General features: G+C 37.9%; 1 protein-coding gene across 2 annotated transcripts in view; it reads left to right on the forward strand.

The window, feature by feature from the left end:
* The first annotated feature begins 1,162 nt into the window (after positions 1–1,162).
* The window catches only part of LOC121254653 (DNA topoisomerase 3-beta), a 55,521-nt gene continuing 40,774 nt past the window's right edge, over positions 1,163–15,909 (forward strand). Inside the window, exons 1-5 of one of the 2 annotated variants that reach the window (XM_041154775.1) lie at positions 1,163–1,361; positions 1,489–1,545; positions 2,043–2,146; positions 6,560–6,653; positions 7,968–8,067. In XM_041154775.1, the coding sequence (XP_041010709.1) occupies positions 1,338–1,361; positions 1,489–1,545; positions 2,043–2,146; positions 6,560–6,653; positions 7,968–8,067 (379 nt within the window). In that variant the 5' untranslated portion in view covers positions 1,163–1,337. The remainder of the gene's footprint in view (positions 1,362–1,488; positions 1,546–2,042; positions 2,147–6,559; positions 6,654–7,967; positions 8,068–15,909) is intronic. The other variant, XM_041154783.1, reaches the window with a different exon arrangement.

Here is a 15,909-nt window from a genome sequence, read left to right on the forward strand (position 1 = left end):
TTATGGGTATTTTTCCCCTTCACATGGTTCAATCCTAATTGATCAATTTTATTGAAGATCTCAAACATCTCAATCTTGATATGACCATTTAACTAGTTAGAGAATATTAATCTGTTTTATATTTTAAAATACAGAATTATACTTGTTTGTATTTAGATTTCGTTTATTTTCACAATTCTTCTTAACTCATCTCATCTAATCGTTATAATTTTGCGAAATTTTCACATAAAATAAAATAAATAATTTAAATTTTTTAAATTCTAAAATAAAAATAATATTAAAAAAAATATATTCTAATAATATTTTATTCAACTTTTAATTTTAATCTCCACTTATTTTATTTCATCTGCGAAAAGAAACTAGGCTTATAGTTATGTTATGGGAAAAACAGCAATTTATGATTGATATCCAAAACAGTAATTGTTTAACATATCTTACTTCTAAAAAACTATGGAAGTATTCAACCAAAATAATATTACAGACGAATAAAATACATCTATATATATGTTTCAGAGTATAATCTGATAAACAAAAAATATGAGAAATCATCATTAGGGTTTATTTGATAACAAGGAAAAATATAATTTAATTATGAGAGATGATATTTGTAGTCTTAAGATGTGTATGTCTCGTGCATTCTCTTTTAAAAAATTGTGTAAATTTAGTACTCACATAAAAAAATTATTTTTAACGGTGGATCCCACCTTTTTTAAATAGAGTGCGTATGATTTACATACTCTATGACTGTATCTAATATTACTCTTTAATTATACAAATTTTAGGTATCAATAACATATTAACACGAAAATTGAACCATATATCAAACATGTTTAATTATATATCTGTTTTAATCAAAGACCTTTACACCATACACTATACACCATTCACCTAATTTAATTTGATTTGTAAAAATTATATTTTAAAATTTATCTTTTAAACTAAATTATATCACATAAATAGTATGCGATGAAAATACATTTAAGTAAAATTATTCTAAAACCCCATTGCATTGAATCCTAAATTCTGTGATCTCTTACCGAATTCGCATAATGATTCGAAAGTATGCATGCCCTGTAAATCCCAAACACGACAAATATTTGAGAAAAGAGAGAATTCAAATCACATAAAATGAATGTAGAGAAAATAAAAGCAAAAGCAAAAGCAGCCATTCATCTATGGCCGAATTTGAAAGCCGAATAGCGCCTTGGGCCCAAGACCACCGCCATAAATAAAAGTAAAGAAGAGGCAAAGCACCACCCAAGCCAAAGCCCGCAAAAGAGTACAACATCTCCGCCTATCTTCCTCAGCCTGAGAGGCTCCGTGCCATTGACGAGGAAATGGCTCCTTCCAAAGTTCTCATGGTTGGTTGGATACCAATTCAACTTTTATACACACGCATATTGCTTTTAGCTCTAAATAAACTATATTCATTGTTACTGTGTGGTTTTTCGATTCTTATCAGTGTTCTCTTTTCAATCTCGTTTTCAGGTGGCGGAAAAGCCTAGCATTGCTCTCTCAATTGCTTCCGCACTCTCCCGAGGCCAGGTTTTCCTCTTTCTCTCTCTCTCTCTCTCTCTCCCCTCTATGTGTTGTTGTTTTCACACTCTGAAACCCTAGCTTCAATTAAGGCTCTTTTTGGACGCTAAGCAGATGTAGTAACCTCGGGAAAATTAGGATTTAGGATTCTCGATATTTCATTATTTACAGAGCACGGCAATTCTTTTTTCTTTTCCCAATTTTATGTTAAATGTAAAACTTGGTGACGTGAATTTCTTTGTGCTTAGTGTAAAATTTGGTGAGAAATAATATACATATATATAATATGTATGCATATTATATATATGTATATTATTACGATACATGCATGTATATTATTTCGAATTTATAATAGATATAGACACGACATTTTGGACGTGCATTATACCCAGTATGGACTCTCGAAATACTTTCTTCTTCTTAGCACATTTAATGACATGACATGACACTGTATTGCTGAATTTTGAATGTGAATAACATCGAAGACAAATACTTGTACGTTACAGATGTCAACGAGAAAGGGCAGTACTGATGTTCATGAGTTTGATGGAACGTTTCGCGGATTTCATGCACATTTTAAAGTCACCTCAGTTATTGGTCATGTTTTCAGGTCACTATTCTCAAATTATATATATTTTAAGTTCATTAAATACTGCACTTTTTTTTTTTTTATAAGTAATAAGAAAGTTTTATTGACAAGTAAATATGCATAGCTCAAGTACTGATAAAATGAAAAGAAAATGAAATGCAGTGCAGAAGAAAAAGGGAAAGCATTGTGATTCTGCAGAAAATGTTCACAGACGTAAATATTCATTTGATGTTCATGCCTTTATATAGGCAACCAATTACATGGCAGACCAATAGGAAATTTACAAAATGTAAAGGTATCTTACAGCTGGAAATATAACAGACTAAAACTCTGCAGCAGTGGGAATATTCTCTAAGTTTCTGTTTGTGCTGCCTCCTCTGTGATGGAATTTTCTGCTTTATGATTTTGCTGTGGTGCGTTGTGTAGACATAGATTAATACGCCCCCTTGAGTCCAATGGGGGTGTCAAGGAGATTGAGACTCATCTTCAAAGCAGAGAATCGATCAGCAGCTAGTGGCTTAGTGAAGACATCAGCTAGCTGGTCCTTACTGCTACAAAAACAAACTTGAAGAGTTTTGGCAGCTACCCTGTCACGTACGAAATGAAAGTCTATATCCATGTGTTTTGTACGTGAGTGATAGACAAGATTAGAGGGGAGATATGTGGCGCCCAAGTTATCACACCATAAAACAGGCAGCTTGAAGATGGGAAATCCAAGTTCTTTTATCAAAGTTCGAAGCCATATTAGCTCAGCAATGGTATTGGCTAGAGATTTGTACTCAGCCTCAGTACTCAATCTTGCAACTGTGTGCTGCTTGCGTGAACTCCAGGAGATAAGGTGATTATCTAGAAAAATGCAAAACCCTCTGGTGGATCTTCTGTCATCTGGACAGCCAGCTCAGTCGGCATCCGAGAAGGCATGCAAAGTAGAACTGGATTTCTTGGCAAAAAAAGACCATGATTGATGGAGAATTTTAAATATCTCAGAATTCTTTTAACAGCAATCCAATGGGAGATTTTTGGGTCATGCATTAATTGACAGACCTTGTTTACAGAGAATGCAATATCTAGTCTAGTTAGAGATAAGTACTACAGACTGCCAACAACACTCCTAAAGAGTGTAGGGTTCTCAAATGAAGGAGTATCGAACTTAGAGAGTTTACTGGAGGCAAACATGGGGGAAGAAATGGGGTTAGCTACAGTCATGTTGGTTTTTTTTGAGAAGATCAGAGATGTATTTTCGTTGGGAAAGCAGCATGCCACTGGGTAGGTAGTCTAATTCCAGTCCAAGAAAATATGAGAGTCGACCTAAGTCTTTTATGGGAAATGCATGACTGAGGTCAGTGAGAAAACTATCAATTGCAGTAGATGTGGGAGATGTAATTACCATGTCATCTATGTACACTAATGTGAAAATGCAGATTTTTGAATTGTTCAAGATGAACAAGGATGGATCCCCTTGAGAGGCAACAAAACCATAATTGAGAAGCCAATTGCTTAATCGTGAGAACTAGGCTCGGGTTGCTTGTTTTAGGCCGTAGATGGCCTTGTGTAATTGACACACATAATTTGGGTGTTTGGGATCAACAAAACCAAGGGTTTGTTGCATGAACACAGTTTCATTGAGTCTTCCATGAAGGAAGGCATTTTGAATATCTATTTGTCTCAGAGACCAATTTTGAGAAATAGCAAAGGAGAGAACTAACCGAATGGTGGTGGGCTTAACAACGGGGCTGAAAGTTTCATTGTAGTCAACTCCAGGTTGTTGATGAAAGCCTTTAGCAATAAGCCGCGCTTTCCTCCATTCAATTGAACCATCCGAATGAAGTTAAGTGCAGAACACCCACCTGCAACCAACGAGATTAGTGGCATTTTGAGGGGGAACAAGGGACCAGGTCTGGGTTTGAATGAGGGCATCATACTCTTTGTTCATAGCTTCTTTCCACTCAGAAAATTTTGAGGCTAGGGTATATGAGGATGGTTCATCAGGTACAGTTTTGGTGGAAATTAAACATGTTCGAGATGGGTAAGGAATTGTCCCATCGGTGAGGACATGGGGTCGGGACGATTGAGTCATGAAGCGAGTTATGATAGGTGCCCGTGGAGGAACAAGGCAGGTGTCGATTTGATGAGAACGAGAAGGGGAGGGTTCAATTGCAGGAGAGGATGAGAGAAGTATCGGGGAAGAAGATGACGAAGAGGAATTGGGTGAAGGGGACTGACTTGGGCTTGAAAGATTGAGATGAGATGCTGTTTGAACTGGGCTTGAGGATGGGCTAGGAGAAGTCAGACCAGGAGAGAAGCGAGATGGATTAGGTAAAGAGTTGGGTGGTGGGCCCAAAACATACGGGTTTAGGACAGGTAATAAAACAACAGGAAAGTTGGTCTGTGATGATGGATTGAATTCAGGTTTAGGACAGGTAATGAAGATTGTCTCCATTCAAAACAAGAGCCTTCACCCAAATACACAAAGTGCTAAAGAAAAACTCTCTAAGTTCTCCCATCGAACGCTCTCTATCTTCAAAGCATTGCCCATTATACCCATTTCTTTCCAACCAAATAGCAACAATGAGATGATTCCCCTTAGAACCTTGCCAACAAGCTAAGAGATCCACCACTCAGTTAGGTATCACCCAAGCAATACCCGTCCTACCAAAAATCTCTTCCCAAAAAGTCTTAGCCACCTTGCAATGAAGAATAAGTGATCAACAGATTCACCATCTTTCTTACACATGAAGCACCAATCCATAACGATTAATCCATTCTTTCTCAAAATATCCGTGGTCAAAATCTTTCTAAGGGACGCCAACTAGCTGAAAAATGCAACCTTACTAGGCACCTTGGCTCTCCAAATGCACTTCCAAGGAAATTTATTAACACAATGAAAAGTCAATGCCTTATAATAGAAGCTAACTGAGAATCTGAAATTTCCAGCTTGGATCCACACCAAACTATCCTCCCTTCGCTGAACAATCTTCATATCATATAACCTTCCAAAAAAATCAGAAACGACATTCACTTCCCAATCATGCACATCTCTAATAAAATTTACGTTCCAATGAGGAATGTTGTTTGAAAAAATGAATGAATCAGCCACTGCAGCATTTTGATCTCTTGCAATCCTAAAGAGGGAAGGAAAAGCATTCTTAATAGCCGTATCCAAATAGTCTTCTCTTAGTTAGGTTCCATGTTATGAAAAAAGAGAAATATGAATGGTAGTTGTATAAGTATCAAGTGCACCCAAATCAACTGTTGATTAGCATAAGAAATCTACATAAAAAACTCATTAGAACGTATACCCAGTGAATAGAACATGCAGATCCCTGAGCAACCCAATTAGGGATTGTGATTGGTAGTGCAAAGTACCCCCCCAATAACATTGTTTGATATTTAGGACATGTTCAACATATAAATTCATTCAAAAGATTAGTGGTCTGATGTCGGGTTATTGTCCAAAACCAAAAAGATCAGTGTTTTGTTGGTGAAGTATTGCCTGGCCTAAAGGAGAATCACATGGATTTGGTGAGTGGCTGCCACAACCAAAGCTTCTAGTAATTTATCTGTGTTGGTGTGGTATCTGCTGCCTTTTTACAAGACGGATATATGATGGGGATGAAAGAGTTAGAAGAATTGAAGAAGTGAATGAGAAGAGAGAGACTCAAGTATGATTTGTGGAAAGAATCAAAACTTCTGGTGAGGTCAACAAAAGGCCTAGTCGTAGGTTCTGTGAGACTTGGCAGGACGAGGAAAGAGGGAAAATATGTAATATAAATTAAGTGGCAAAGTTGTAATTAGGTGAGATTGGTATGGATATTTTTGTCAATTTATAAATTTCACTAAAAACAAAGTGCTTCCTGCATGAGCTTTTCAGAAATAAAACTTGAAACTCAAGCTTATTCGTAGATATTTGGGGGCTCAATAGTGCTTTAAGAATTCATCAAAGGAGCTTTTTTATTTTTTATTTATAAAAAAATTCTATAAACCAGCTTTTTAGGTGCCAAGAGTTCTTTATAGATGCTCAATCACAAAAGCTGGAAGAGTCCATGCCAAAACTTTGTAGGGAGGTGTTCTTGAGATTAATTTACCAACTTATAATAGTCACTCATTTTGATATGGCAATACAATTTCATTGACTGACTGAAACAGGTGTTCAGTCTGGAGATAGAATTGATGATTAATTTCAAATGACACTGGAATTTTTGGTATTAGTCATTTTTCCTAGGATTGGTGCAAGTTTGATCGTCTTTTCGCATATGAGAACTCCCATTCTCATTTAAGATTTTGCAAGTAGCAATTTTTAATCAAGAAGGTGTAGTTTTAATTTACTAATGCTTTTGGATTGTTAATTTTTTCCGGTATAGATTTTCATGCTTTCTTTGTCATTACTTGTGGATAGATTTTTCATTGGAGTGTTTTCTTTTTATGTGAATCTAGTGTAGATTTTCCAGCGACACATCAAGATTGGAAAGCCACTGATCCATTGGATCTTTTTGATGCTCGAATTATTAAGGCAGAATCAAACCCTAAGGTATTATTGCGCTTTCGGACGCTTCCTTTCTGTTTGTAGTTAATCTTCCTCTACATGTATGTTCTTTCTTTTCACTCCCAAACTACTTCTGGAAGTTTGTAAAAGTTAAGGGAGGTTGGAATAAATTTCTCATTGTTGTCGAAAGCCAAAGTTATTGGAGTAGTTGGCAGATACTTTTACATGCTTGGATATTGTTCTTGGACCTGTAAATGCTGCGTCATGTGGAAAAAGAATGACTAACTAATATTAATGTTTGCTGTTTTCTATTGAAGTCTCAAGAAACTATGTATAGATTTGATTGGTTGTATTTTATAGTGCTTGGAAATCAAGATGATGTCGCAATTGGGGAACATGCTTGGATATTGTTGTTGGACATGTAAACGCTGCATTATGTGGAAAAAGAATGAATAAGTAATATTAATATTAGCTGTTTTCTGTGGAAGTATCAAGAAACTATGTATAGATTTGATTGGTTGTATTTTATAGTGCTTGGAAATCAAGATGATGTCACAATTGTTTCTCCCATATAAAGTTTGTTGGGGAAATTACACTTTACCCCCTAAAATAGCTCCCTTTTGTAGTTTGACCTCAAAAGTACCGAATTTGTCCCTTAGTTTCCTGGCTTTTAGAAAAGGTTACAATTTGCACCCTCAATTACGATTGAAAAGTGCTAGGTTACACACAAATCTTACACAAGAAAGTTTACACACTGACATGGCTTAATGTAATACATCAGATCTACTTTATAATCAAAGAGTTTTACAATCTGATGGATCACATTAAACCACGTCAGCGTGTAAACTTTATTGGGTAAGATTTATATGTAGATCAAATATTTCTCATTATGATTTGACCATTAAGATTGTGTCACATCATCTATTTTTGTCTATCTTAACTGTTAGATTTTAACAACCTTGTGCATTGCAACTTGTATGTCGAATTGGGATACCAAGTCACAACTTTGGTTGTTTGGAGGTCACATTGTAAAAAGATAGTTATTCAGGGGGTTAAATTGTAGTTTCCCTTAGTTTTTATAAAAAGTATACATGGATACATCCATCTTTGTGTGCAGGTAACACATCAATCATCATCTATTCAAGTGCTTGTTCTTTGGAACATATAAACTTCACGCCTTCTCATTTGTAGGTTTTTGGTGTCTTTCAAGTAATTTTATCTGCATATAGGCCTTAATTTAAGTCAAATTTAGAGTTAGAAGATTTTGTTTGTTTAATTGCAATACCATCTGCCATGCTGCTTTGGATTTTTCAGACTCTCCTTCTTTCTCAATATTTTGACTAGTTTTCCTGGTATAAGGCTCATATTCGTAGGCATTTGAACCAAGAAGCTCGCGGTTGTGGTCATTTGGTGTTATGGTTGGATTGTGATCGTGAAGGAGAAAATATATGCTTTGAAGGTAGCTCTTGCCCCTTTTCCCCCCTCTCTCGTGCTAATTCTTGTGAATGATATCAAGTACAATTTTTTGATAGGTAAAATAAAATTTTATTGAAAAAAGTAAAAAGGCATAGCCCAAGTACACATAAAGTATCAACTGAGAATACCTGTTGGATGACTCAATCAGAATGTATTTTAGGGAGTTTGTTGTAAATTTGTGAATATCTTAGGAGATTTATCTTTTCCTTTTAGGAGTTATTTCTTTTATTATCAATTAGTTATTTATTTCCTTATTTATTTCAGCATTGTAATCTATAAATAAACCCTTGTAAATATATTTTCAGTATGAATGAGAAAAGTAAACTTCAGTTTCTCTAGATGGTATCAGAGTCGAACCTGGGTATCTCATTCTAGGGTATTTTTTTTTATTTTTTAATATATATCAAACTCTAAACCTGCTGGCAGCCATAGCCCTTAAACTCTAGGCCTTATTACCGTTTCTCTACTTTGTTCACTTCCATAATCCCTTTCTTTCATCATGTCCAATACATCCAAACCCTCTTCCTTGATCAAGACAAACACTGATCACAAACTTACCCATATCGAGCCTCATTCTGTCCAGATTACAAATATTCGTCTCAATGAAGCCAGTTACTTGCAGTGGTCACAGTCAATGCGAATGTATATTCGAGGGAGGGGGAAAATTGGATACCTTACTAGTGAAATCAAGACGCCTGCCAAAACAAATGCGTCATATTCTACATAGGATGCTGAAAATTCCATGATTATGTCATGGCTCGTGAACTCCATGGATGAAGAGATTAGTGCCAACTACATGTGCTACTCAACTGCTAAGGAACCCTGGGATAATGTTAGTCAGATGTATTCTGACCTTCGAAATTATTCACAGATCTATGAGTTGCAGCAAAAAATTGGCAAGACCCAACAAGGGGAAGATAGTGTTACGAAATACTTTAATGTCCTTAAGGGGCTGTGGCAGGGCATGGATCTATTCATTGAGTATGAATGGAAGAGCCCTAATGACTGCAACCACAACAAAAAGATGGTGGAAAATGCAAGAATATTTAAATTCTTGGCTGGACTCAATGACGAGTTTGATGAAGTTAGAGAGAGAATTCTGAGTAGACAACCTTTGCCTCCAATTGGAGAGGTATTTTCTGAAGTACGACGTGAAGATTGTTGACGAATTTTTGACGACGAATTTTTTGCTTATTAAAAATATCAGGCAGGAGTGAACAGTGAGCGAGAGAAAACCTTACCTATCCCACCGCCACCCCCCACCCACCATCGACCGGCGAGTGACACCACACCGCCGTCACAGACAAGGCCGACGGGCCCCGGAGACCTCGCTGTGGGCCATCCAGCTTCGGTCCTTGCCGAAAAACTGGCCCCTTTGATTTTCTTCATTGTCGGAAGTGTCAAACGTCGCCGTCATCTTCGACACTGCCACAGACCTGAACGACAGACCCAGGCAACTCAGTTGTGGGGCTTCCGACGTAGGTCTTCTCCGGTGACTGGGAGTTTGCTGCTTTTCTACTGTTTCGACGGACTCTGGCGACCACATTGTGGGCCTCCGACGTCGGTCATCCACCGGCGACTCTGTTTTCTCTGTTAACTCAAGTTAGGGGCTTCTGTTCCTCTTTCGTGCATTCTCGACAGTGAAGACATGCAGCTTGGGATGATCCTGCAACTAAAGTCGTAGGTTTGATTAGTATGGGTCAGATGGTGCGCTTTTGGGTGGAATCGAAGGCTTTTGAACTTCTGCCAGAAACATGGAGCTCTTCCTTAAAAATCGTGGAGAGGAGTAGAAGGGTTTGGAGATTTGTAGTGATGGGTCGTAGTGGTATAGAATGGCTGATGGCTACGGTGGAAGTAATATTACAGGCGGGGAGATATTTGGATTTCACTAAACACTTGCGTGAAGGAAACAGAACATTCATGGCTCAACGATGCTCCAACAAGCATGGTAGGTTTCTAACGGTCACAGAATATGGTGGAGGAGGCCGACAGAGTGTTGTAGTCATTCTCGAAGGGTATGAAGGTCTGGGTTGGGAGAAATTTGCTGCGGAATTACGCAGAGCTGCGGATATGCTTTTTACTGATGGGTCAAAGGAAAACCAAAAGCGGAATAAGAACATCAATTCGGAGGTAAATCATAAAGACCCAAGTACATCCACGGTGGAAAGGCGATCATATGCAGCAGCTCTGAAGACTGGCCATTCTTTGAGGGTTCATAGTGAGGGGATTGATGGAAGTGGTTTGCAGATCACGCCACAGAACCAGCTTGTCACGATGCATAATTCCTTAAAAGAGATGGAAACCCAACTTGTCAAATTAAAGGCAATGATAACTTTTTTGTCTACAAAAATAAACCTGCTTTCAGCTAGAGGCAACAGGGTTGTAAGGAACAAGACTAAGATAGGTTCGAATCCTTTAAACGTAGATAAAGGAAAACGGAAAACGGAAAACGGAAAACGGAAAACGGAAAACCGGATTCGGCCCTGTTCCTATACCCAGATCCAAAAGAGTATGGCGGGTTAAAAGGAAGTCTGGATTATTTGAAGTGGGTTCTACGTTGGGTATCGGCGTAGGGACATCTGCAATGGAATGTTATTCGCCTCAAGTGACTTCTGTACACGAAGAGAATATGGCTCCCTCGTCGGAGTTGAAGGAAAATGGTGTCAGACCATTACCTATTGAAGTTGCGCATAATGGGTCACCAGAGGTAAAGGGACTTGATGTCATACCATTGGAGAGAATCAATGGAGTTGCTGAGGAGGTACGAGATTTGAAGATGGATTTGGTGTTGGTGACGGTGGATACTGTGTTTGGGCATATTGTGGCTCCCTTGGTCTCTCTTCCTCCAATAGCAGATTGGATTCTGCCTAAAGTTAACGAGATTCAACAGTTCGTGGGAATTTCACATGGAAGATGTGAAGACCAATTTAAAGAACTAATTACTGCGATCGAGGCAAGTCACGCGCTTAAAACCAAATCAAGTTTCAAGAAAAGCAGGAGTTACAACGTCTTTTTTCGGGAATCAACTACGATGCTAAGGGTGGTAGCTCATCTAGAGGGAAGTCTAAAGGGAGGGGCATTGTGAAGACGGGAAAACAAGGGGTTGGAGTAGGGTTTTTGGGTAGAATTTTAGTTCTACGGGAAACAAGGGGTTGGGGTCGGACTTGGTGTATTTTGGATTTTTTTCACTGGCTTTTTGGGTTATTAGGGGTTTTTTATTATGGGCAAGGTGTTTTGTTGTATACATTCAGTGTACTTGGTTACTCCTTTTGATATATATATAATATTTTTACTTATAAAAAAAAGATTGTCGACGAAATGTCATGCTGAAACGGAAGGGAACTGATGGAGCAGTTGAGAACTCGGCTTTGACTACTACTAACTCCAATAATTCGAATACGGTTGCTGCAGCTAATGCCTCTGCATAGGGGCCATACTCTACTCAAAGGAAGTATGAGGAAAAACCTCGAGTGTGGTGTGATTATTGTAATAAGCCACTCCACACACGAGAAACTTGCTGGAAACTGAAAACCAGCAAACTGGAAGAGCAGCAAACCTGGAGGCAGTCACACCAACCCGAAAGGAAATGAAGCAAAAACCAACTTTCTAAATTCAGATTAGGTGGATCATCTCCTTCAACTGCTAAAATCTAATCCAATATTTGGTACTTCTAATGGTTCCTTGGCCCAAACAGGTAATATTCCTAGTACTTATTCGACTTGTTCAACTCTTGTACCTTGGATCATTGATTCAGGTGCATCTGACCATATGACTAGTCTCCCTCAATTATTTCATTCTTATTGCCCTTGTTTGAGTAATAAACAAGTAAGCATTGCTGATGCAAGTTTTTCACCAATAGCAGGCACAGGTTCTATTAGAATTTCCGAAATAATAGGTTTAAAATCTATTCTACATGTTCCTAAGTTTACTTGCAATCTTTTGTCTGTCAATAAATTATCCCGCAATTCTAACTGTCGAGTCATATGTTTTTATTCTCATTGTGAATTTTAGGACCAAAGCTCGGGAATGATGATTGGCCGTGCTAGGATGATCGATGGCCTTTATTATTTTGACGATACTCTATTCAACAATAAACAAGCTCATGGCCTGAGCTGTAGCTCTAGTTCTATTCTTGTACGTGATCAAATAATGCTTTGGCATCTTAGACTAAGACATCCTAGTTTTCCTTATTTAAAATATTTGTTTCCTAGTTTGTTTAAGGATTTGGATTGTAATTCCTTTCATTGTGAAACTTGTGTTTTATCAAAAAGTCATCGAGTTTCCTATAATTTGAAAACATATCGTGCATCAAAACCTTTTTATTTAATTGATAGTGATGTTTGGGGTCCTTCGAAGGTTACTACCTTATCTGGTCAGAAATGGTTTGTAACCTTTATAGATGACCACACTTGCCTTTGCTGGATATACCTGATGAGTGAAAAATCTGATGTTGCAAAATTATTCAAGGATTTTTATCATATGATTGAAAATCAATTTCAAACCAAAATAAGATAATGGTACATAATACTTCAACCAATACTTGGGAATTTTTTTGAAAGAAAATGGTATTCGACATCAATCTACTTGTCGGGATATGCCGCAACAAAATGGTATTGCGGAAAGAAAAAACCGTCCTTTACTTTAGGTTGCACGGACTATAATGTTTTCGATGCATATTCCAAAATATTTGTGGGGAGATGCCATTTTAATTGCATGTTATCTCATTAATAGAATGCGTACCCATGTTTTAAAATTTGTTACACCTTTATCTTGCCTGAAAAATTCTTTTCCTGATAATAGAGTAGTCTCGGATCTACCCCTAAAAGTTTTTGGATGCACGGTTTTTGTTCATATACCATCTCACTTTCGGTCTAAGCTTGACCCTCGGGCTGAAAAATGTGTTTTTCTTGGTTATGCTCCAAATAAAAAAGGGTACAAATGTTTGAATCCAAAAACAAACAAAATTCGTATGAGTATGGATGTTGTTTTTGTTGAAACACAATCTTATTTTAGCTCCAACTGATCTTTAGGGGGAGAAAGAGAGTGAAGATCATTTTTGGCAAACTTCCATACCTCTACCTAATACTTTTCTTGACATATCTCATCCATGAAATACTCAGGAAACTGAAATTTTAAATAAAGAAAACTCAGGAAATTCTAATCTTCCTGTACAAAGTATAAGTGAATCACAAATAGGGGGAGAAAAACTACAGGATGATCCTACTCCTTCCGAGCTTCGTGTTTATACTAGAAGAAGGTATCATTACAATAATAAAGATCATCAACCTACAATTCCATAGCAAGGTCAATCATCTTCTCCAAAGCATGGTCATATGAAATCCCAGCATACAGTTCTTGGTAATCTTTCTTCTACTATATTTCCTAGTGATAAACCTGCAGACTTTGATGAATTGATAGCCATTAGGAAAGGACCTAGAACTTGTACCACACATCCTATTGCTAAATTTTTGTCCTATCATAGACTTTATGATAATCATAAGGTCTTTACATCCAATATTTCTCACCTATTTGTTCCAAGGAATATTCATGAAGCACTAGATCATCCAGATTGGAAATTAGCAGTTCTTGAAGAGATGAATATGCACTCCGGAAGAATGGGACTTGGGAGATTGTTGATTTATCTAAGGAGAAGAAGTGTCTTGGATGTAAGTGGGTGTTCACTGTGAAATGCAAGGCTGATGGCAGTGTAGAAAGATACACGGCGAGACTCGTAGCCAAGGAATTCACACAAACCTATAAAATTGACTACCAAAAAACTTTTGCTCTCGTGGAAAAGGTAAACTCAATCTGAGTGTTACTGTCTTTGGCTGTACATTTTAATTGGTCTTTACACCAGTTAGATGTAATGAATGCCTTCTTAAATGGAGATCTAGAGGAGGAAGTTTTTATGGAGTTACCACCAGGTTTTGAAGGTAAACTTGGTAGAGAAAAAGTGTGCGAATTGAAAAAGTCATTGTATGGACTCAAGCAATCCCCTAAAGCTTGGTTTGAATGCTTTGGGAGGGTTGTAAAGAGTCACATTTACATTCAAGGTCAAGCTGATCACACTATATTCTACAGGCACTCAGGTGAAGGGAAAGTTGTTGTTTTAATTGTCTATATTGATGACATTATTTTGACAGGAAATGACAGCAGTGAAATTGAAAGATTAAAGAAGGTGCTTGCTAATGACTTTGAGATCAAAGACTTGGGCAGTCTGAAGTATTTTCTTGGTATGGAATTTGCAAGGTCTAAGGGAGGTATTTTTGTTTCACAAAGGAAATATATACTTGACTTGCTTGAGGAAACATGTTTATTAGGGTGTAAGGCTGCAGAGACACCCATAGAACCGAATCTAAAGTTACAACCTGCCAAGCCTGAAGAAGTCACTAATAAAGATTAGTTTCAAAGATTGGTTGGAAGACTGATTTATCTCTCACATACACGCCCTGACATAGCTTTTGCAGTTAGTATGGTAAGTCAATTTATGCACTCACTTGGACCTAACCACTTTGATGCAGTGTACAGAATTCTAAGGTACTTAAAGGGAACTCCAGGTAAAGGTTTATTGTTTGGGGACCATGGACATCTACAAGTTGAGATATACACTGATGCAGATTGGGCTGGGAGTATAACAGATATAAGATCAGCGTCTGGCTATTGTGCTTTTGTTGGAGGAAACCTGGTTACATGGCGCCATACTTGGGATATTGTTTCTCGTCCATCTGGTGTTAAGCCCATTAGGTGTAAATGGGTATACACCATCAAGCTCAAATCTGATGGTTCTCTAGATAGGTATAAAGTACGGTTGGTGGTGCTTGGTAACCGACAGGAGTATGGGGTGGATTATGAGGAGACATTTGCTCCTATGGCTAAAATGACTACCATATGGTCCATCCTAGCCATAGGTGCCTTAAAGGGTTGGCCTCTGTTGCAGATGGATGTCAAGAATGCCATTTTGCATGGTGATCTTAAGGAAGAGATCTATATGACTCCACCATAGGGCTTGTTTGTTATCCTTTAGATGTGTGTCGGTTAAAAAGGTCTCTCTATGGTTTGAAACAGGCTCCTCGAGCTTGGTTTGATAAGTTCTGGTCTACTTTACTTTATTTTTTCTTTGTCCAGAGCCAATATGATTCTTCCTTGTTTCTACGCAAGACGGCTAGTGGTATTGCGTTGCTTCTAGTTTATGTGGATGATATCGTTATTGCAGGAACCGATTATGTATTGATTTCGCAGCTCCAACAACATCTCAAAGCCTCTTTTCATATGAAGGATTTAGGTCCTCTGCAATATTTCATAGATCCTGAAGTGAAATCTACTCCTGTCGGTACTTTCTTACATTAGCACAAGTATGCTTAGGAGTTGATTGCATTGGCAGGTCTTCAGGAAGGGAATTCTAGGCAAACTCCCATGGAGGTGAATGTGAAGCATCATAAGGATGAGGGCGAGCTTTTACCCGATCCTTTTCTCTATCAACAATTGGTCGGCAACCTGAACTATTTGACCATCACTAGGCTTGACATTTCTTTTGCAGTTCAGCAGGTTAATCACTTTATGCAAACTCCCCGTCTTCCACACTTGACTACTGTCCGTCACATAGTCAGGTACCTAAGGGGTACTTCTGATCGCGGTCTTTACTTTCCTACTGCATCACCAATTTAGTTGGTGGCTTATAGTGATGCTAATTGGGCCAAGTGAATAATCGATGTTTAGTCACTGGTTGGTGCATGTTTCTTGGCAATGCACTTATTTTGTGGAAAAGTAAGAAACAAACTCGGGTCTCCAAGTCCTCCGCCGAGTCCGAGTATCGTGCCGTGTCTTC

The sequence above is a fragment of the Juglans microcarpa x Juglans regia genome, chromosome 1D, assembly GCF_004785595.1.
Source record: "Juglans microcarpa x Juglans regia isolate MS1-56 chromosome 1D, Jm3101_v1.0, whole genome shotgun sequence".
In the NCBI taxonomy this organism is placed as follows: domain Eukaryota; kingdom Viridiplantae; phylum Streptophyta; class Magnoliopsida; order Fagales; family Juglandaceae; genus Juglans; species Juglans microcarpa x Juglans regia.